Source organism: Antedon mediterranea, chromosome 4 (genome assembly GCF_964355755.1).
Source record: "Antedon mediterranea chromosome 4, ecAntMedi1.1, whole genome shotgun sequence".
Classification (NCBI taxonomy): Eukaryota; Metazoa; Echinodermata; class Crinoidea; order Comatulida; family Antedonidae; genus Antedon; species Antedon mediterranea.
Window position 1 is genome coordinate 21,345,715 of NC_092673.1, and position 5,841 is coordinate 21,351,555.

The 5,841-nt window shown below is 35.6% G+C and overlaps 1 protein-coding gene across 1 annotated transcript; it reads right to left on the bottom strand.

Annotated features, from left to right (window-relative positions):
- Positions 1-486: 486 nt before the first annotated feature.
- Positions 487-3,927, bottom strand: LOC140046883 (dopamine receptor 1-like). The gene has a single exon (XM_072091626.1). It carries the CDS (start codon positions 3,656-3,658, stop codon positions 2,282-2,284), a length of 1,377 nt encoding a protein of 458 aa, XP_071947727.1. The 5' UTR covers positions 3,659-3,927; the 3' UTR covers positions 487-2,281.
- Positions 3,928-5,841: the final 1,914 nt, after the last annotated feature.

Here is a 5,841-nt window from a genome sequence, read left to right on the forward strand (position 1 = left end):
GATATTATCTAGTTGTGTCAATGCGCACACTATGTGATTCTGCGCATGTCACATTATGATATAGTAACAGTGTAAAACAGCGTTCCATACTTGTGATTACGTGTACTGTCTTTCAAGAAACGACGCATTTAAGTTTGTTTATTTTCATCCTCTACGTCTACATCTGACTTCATTTGGGTAAGGCTGTGTATATATTATTCTTTCACATTGATGACAGACTAAACTCATCACATGGACTTTTAGAGCACAAGGCTTTTAACGCGATATTGTTACTATAGTATGGAGATTTGGCGGGCTGTTGGTTGTACAATGCGTTGACAATGAACGCGTTTCAACTATGTTAATGTTCACAATCAAATCAATCCATCAATACAATTATCTTGCCAAATAAAATACACAAAATAACAATTTAAAAGGAATTTAAATATCTGTAGACATTTGTTTCTTGTTATGATGCGAACATGACATATTTTATTGTTTGTTTGGTTTCTTTTTAGGAATAATATAAACGCAATGAATGCTTACAAAAAACTACAAAACCTGTAACGCGTTAAACAAATTTGTAACGAAAATGTAAGCCAAAGTTGACATAATACAGGCCTACACAGAATCATCAGAAAATCTACAAAACAAATGTTACCAAATACCTCTTCTGTGACAATGGTGTGTGCAAGTAGCAACCAAGTTGAGAAAACGGCTCTAGATTTGAGGAAACTAAACTTAAGTAAGTGACCTTTGACATACTCCGGTTAAATAAATTAAGAAATATTAAACATTGAATATATTTAGCAATATTAAATAAACAATTAAAATAATATATTATTATTATTTACAATCAACATAATAAATTACTGTAAAACGTATTTCCAACTTAAATTATCTGATCTCATTAGGAAGCCCAAAACTAAGCATTTATTATACAGTATACATGTATAACTGTAAAACAATGTAACATTACGTCTAAATTTTAAATATCACACACACGCTGCTTCTTAAATAAAATTATAATACAAATTAATTATCCATTTAATAGTGTCTAACATTTATATATTTTACATATTCATATTTTACAATTCGATCAATATTGGTAGTGAAAATCATAAATGTTTGAATTAATCTTTTGGTCAGTCAGTCGGTCGGTCAGGCCGTTTAGTAGAGCACGTAGTTGCAGTCATTCAATTTAAATGAGAGTACTGTACTGTAAGTCTGTCGTCAGTTGGTCTAAGTTAGGTCAGTGTTGTCAGCCAGTTGTTGAGTTTGGTGGTAGTCAGTCGATGTTCGGTCGTCATTAGGGACTTTACGAAACAGGACGGTTAGGGTAGGACGACGGACATCCTATGTTCGCTAGAGCGTAAAATCATATAAAGTCAGTCGACATAGCCGTTTTATTACGACGACGAACGGCAGTATCTCTCTCCCTCTCCCATGTCTTGCAGCGTGGGGTCCTTTTGAATCGCTTGGCTCTGGTGGTACAGGATGTAGGCATACCTTTCTAGCTAGGTGCCTTGCATTCAAAATATTTAGAGTTTTGAAAATGGCAATTGTATCGTCCTCAAAAAGTTAAGACGACAGAATGCTAAGCTCCGCCCACAAAAGTTTATGCATACATTATTCACGAGCACCGTCCTGTGGCTTCCCGTCCTGTCTCATAAAGTCCCTAATTACGAGTCGACGGTTTTCTTACACAATATAAAAGTAAGTTGGTCAGTTGGTCGCCTGGTCAGTTGGTCAGTTAAACTATAATAATCAGTCAGTCACCTTACGGACAGCAAGTCTGTCAGTCAATGACGATATAGCTACTTCATTACAAAGTCTAGATACGGTTTTAAAATTTAAAAAAGTCATGAGTTCGATACTTGTGTCTGATACTGTGATGTACAACATCTATGTATAAACAATGGATGACAATTATACTTTGCGAATATCACTTTGTGCATTATAATTTAGGCTTAATCTACTATTATAATAACAATTTTATGGACAACGTACTATTCATCTCAGGTATCAAATTATGTTTGGTGGTATACAGGTTTGATTACAGTGGAATGCAATTTACAAATTAGTCTTAAAATCAAATAATCCTGTTGAGAAATCAGTTCAGTATTGTTATACAAAGTTGAATATAAATCAACCGTAAGAATCTTTTAAGTGATTCGTAAATGCATCCATCTAGTTGTCAGATTTTCTTGTAATTACGGCAACTGCACAATTTTCCCGCGTTGTAGTCTCGTCCTGCGTTCGGTAAATTGACGTCATCAACACTTACATTCGTCATCATTCATCATAATGTTGTTATTCGCTCAAGAACCACCGTTGGTGACTCGTTATGATTAAATAAATCATCTTCTTTTAATCTATCTCCACTTCCATTCATCACCGTATTTCCTCTTTTTGCTAGAAGGGGTTGCCTAGCAACTGGTAAAGCAGCAAACCTGTTGTAACTTTTCTTGATAGGAGGAAGGGTTATGCTCCCCGAACAATGCTTTTTAATGGCTATTGGACCCGCCATCGTTACAAACGTTTTTGAGCGTTTGTGCCTTGCATTCATGCATTCCAAACGCAGTATACTTTTAAATGCGAATCTAAAATCCTTGTTGAATATACCATAAATAATTGGATTTAGCGTTGAGTTGCAATAGCCAAGCCAAGTTAAAAGACTAAATAAGACGGGCGACGAACATTCCGGACAGAATGATGAAACCACGTTTACAGTAAAAAATGGAACCCAACAAAATAGAAACACACCCATAATGATACCGAGCGTCACTGCGGCTTTGTGGTCGCGTACTGCGTTTGGCGAATGGTAACCGGATTCGCGGGAGTCGTGATTTCCGATACGTCCTTGTTTTGCGTTACGCACGTGTTCACGTACCGCAACAAAAATTCTTGAATAAATTGACGTCATTACAAAGCAAGGTAAAACAAAACTAACAAAAGAAGAGAGAGTTGCGTAAATTAGATTGATATCTTCCAATGTACACACGTTCTCGTCGTCATCCTCTTGTACAACGTCGGTGGAGTTATTCCCTTCGTGCCAACCGAGTTGGATCGGCATAAATGATATCAAAGCAGACATTATCCAAACAAAAGAAATAGTAACAAGAGCTCTTGTTGTCGTCATCCATTGATAGTAATGTAATGGTTTCTTAATATGCATATATCTATCAACACTAATTGCACATAAATTCAATATAGACGCTGTTGAAAACATGACATCAAACGATATCCATATAGTGCAGAATGGTTTACCAAACGACCAATACCCTCGAATGTCATTTGATGCGGCGAACGTCATGACTAAAATAGACACGAGGAGGTCTGCCATAGCTAGCGATACAATAAAACTGTTTGCCGTTTTTCGTAGCTTCGGGTAGGTGGCAACCGCCAGGCAAACTAAAATATTTCCGACAATTGAAGCTACAATGATTGTGCCTAAAATAAGCAACATTGCTATCCTCGTCGCTGGCGTAAAACTCCCGTCATCCGAGTCGTCTTCGTCGTCGGTTCCATTCTCCGGAATCGTCGTGTTGTCGTACGACCAAGTAGTCGTAAACATTATACATGTGCCTGTTGGTCGTTCAAAATTGTCTATGCTAGCTGATGATCCCTGTACGACACTTTCTTGTATACGGACACTTGCTCGATCGGATCGGTACATTAGTTACATTACTTTGAACGTGTTTGCTTTTCTTCAAGTACACATACTGCGTCGACGATTCCTCAATGGCACGAGTTTATTCTCAGATGGGTTGTAGCCGACAGATTATCCTATTAGTATCTTCCTGATAAATGAGTATTAATCAATAGCTTATACGTTGATTGAATGGTTAAACCCACGGTTACTTTGCGTTCGTTAAGAAGTATTTAAGTCAATTGTCGATCATCTTATCAACGAGATTCTAATTAGGTGATCGGCGAGTTCCTTCGTATGACATTCTCGTGTTGATAGACACTAACGTGTCATCAATTTAAAGCCGGATACTGTTACCTCCTGCAAGATAGAATATATCCATTTAAATGTACATAGAAGTATACCAAATTTGTATAAAAATCACATAATATTTAATCATGAAATCCAACATACTAAGTTCATCATCAAAATAATTACAATGTCATTTCCTCCTCGGTTCTTCTTCGGTGCGTTTAATTTCATAGTTAATTTTGTTCGGAAATTGACCAGATACGTATTATGTCAGATATTTATAATTATGTATGAGAAAGATAAAAAAAAAAGGTCCCATTGGGTTTGTAACAAACGCCTCGCGATTGATATGAAACCAGTCTTACAACTATAGACATCCAGTCTATGATGAAACATGCCCCAGGTAATGCTAACTATAGCGGCAAGTTTGCGTCATGAACCGACGTGCGATTCGAACCTACGACCCCTTATTTACAGAGAAAACGTATTAGTTCTCGCAGGAATTGAGGAGGTTTGAAGCAGGTGAAATTATCGCCAAATACGGTATGTTTCATCTGGCAGTATATATCAGATTTGGTCGATAAAATTGCTCAAATTTAATGAAATAAAACTCAATTTCTCTTTTGAAAATAGTTAATATTTTAATACGAGACAGGTGTCTGTGGAAGATTACATAAAGATGCCAAGCAAATAAATATTTTTTTATGTTTTTCAATAATCAGCCTTTTTCCACACTTAATTATCTTAGACCACAACATCGTGAAAATGAAAACTTGAACAAACGCCCAATGTAAAACGCAGCCGGTTTTCGGTACTGTACCTATTTCGGAAGTATCATATGAATCACATGTGTTTCAAAGTATCTAGTAGTAACCTAACCCGTAACCTAACCGTATACGTGATACAGGCACCACATGTGATATTATAAATGAGATGCTGTATTACCAAATATTCAGCAATTTGGAAATATTCCAAGCAATTGGAATTGGAATATTTTGATACTTTGGAAATAGATAGGTATGTGCAGGAGAAACACAGTTGAAATCGGGTGTAAAAATGTGTGTTTGACTTGAATAACAAAGGTAATTTGCTTTCTTTCATTATTTGAATGATCCAAGAGAACATTTATTTGATATGGCCTAATTAATCTGTTTGTTTCCGAATAGACAAATTACTATATAGTTTTAATATGACGTCATGTCAGGGAAAGCACTACACATTACTTAAAATTGAAACCAAAGAAACGATTGGAATTCAAATTGCTAGCCTAAACAGTTACATCTATCAACCTCGTTTTCGATATCCACCAAAGTAGGATTCTTTCTTTTAATGAATAATTCATGTTATTTGCAGTATATTATTTTGTGGTCATATAAATGCAAAAGACTCTTATTATGGTAACATAATCCTCTGTATATTATTCCAAATATCATGAAATTTGCACATAAATGCAAAACATAACTTGTGTACGAGTCTCAAATTCTAAATGTTACTCAAAATGGCTAAAACCGTGCCGAAATGATTGTTCTGCTGAAATTGGTTTTCTTTGATGAACTTCGTTTAAAAACAAAACTCAACGTCTGTAATTGCATTTGGGATTTAAAAGGATCGATATCAATCAGGAATGGGTCCAAATTACTCTTTTAATAATTTAGTTTGTTAATCTTTCTACTTTCCATTCTTTATGGTACCCAGAGTAATGGAATGTGCTCTATGCATGATGTAGGCCTAAAGTTCAATTCTTAATTTTAACATTTGTGAAATCCTTGCCGAAATAAATGGAAAAGAGATGCGAGACGGGATCTTTATACAATTTGTGGCTGATTCTTCAACATCGTAAAAACGAACATTGCCTAGATACAGAACATTAGAGTTAAAGTAAATGAAACTAATATAAATCCAAACTAGTTCCAACAACA

What these genes read in the sequence shown, in the direction of transcription:
- LOC140046883 (XM_072091626.1), bottom strand. Translation starts at nt 3,658, where the DNA reads ATGTACCGATCCGATCGAGCAAGTGTCCGTATACAAGAAAGTGTCGTA.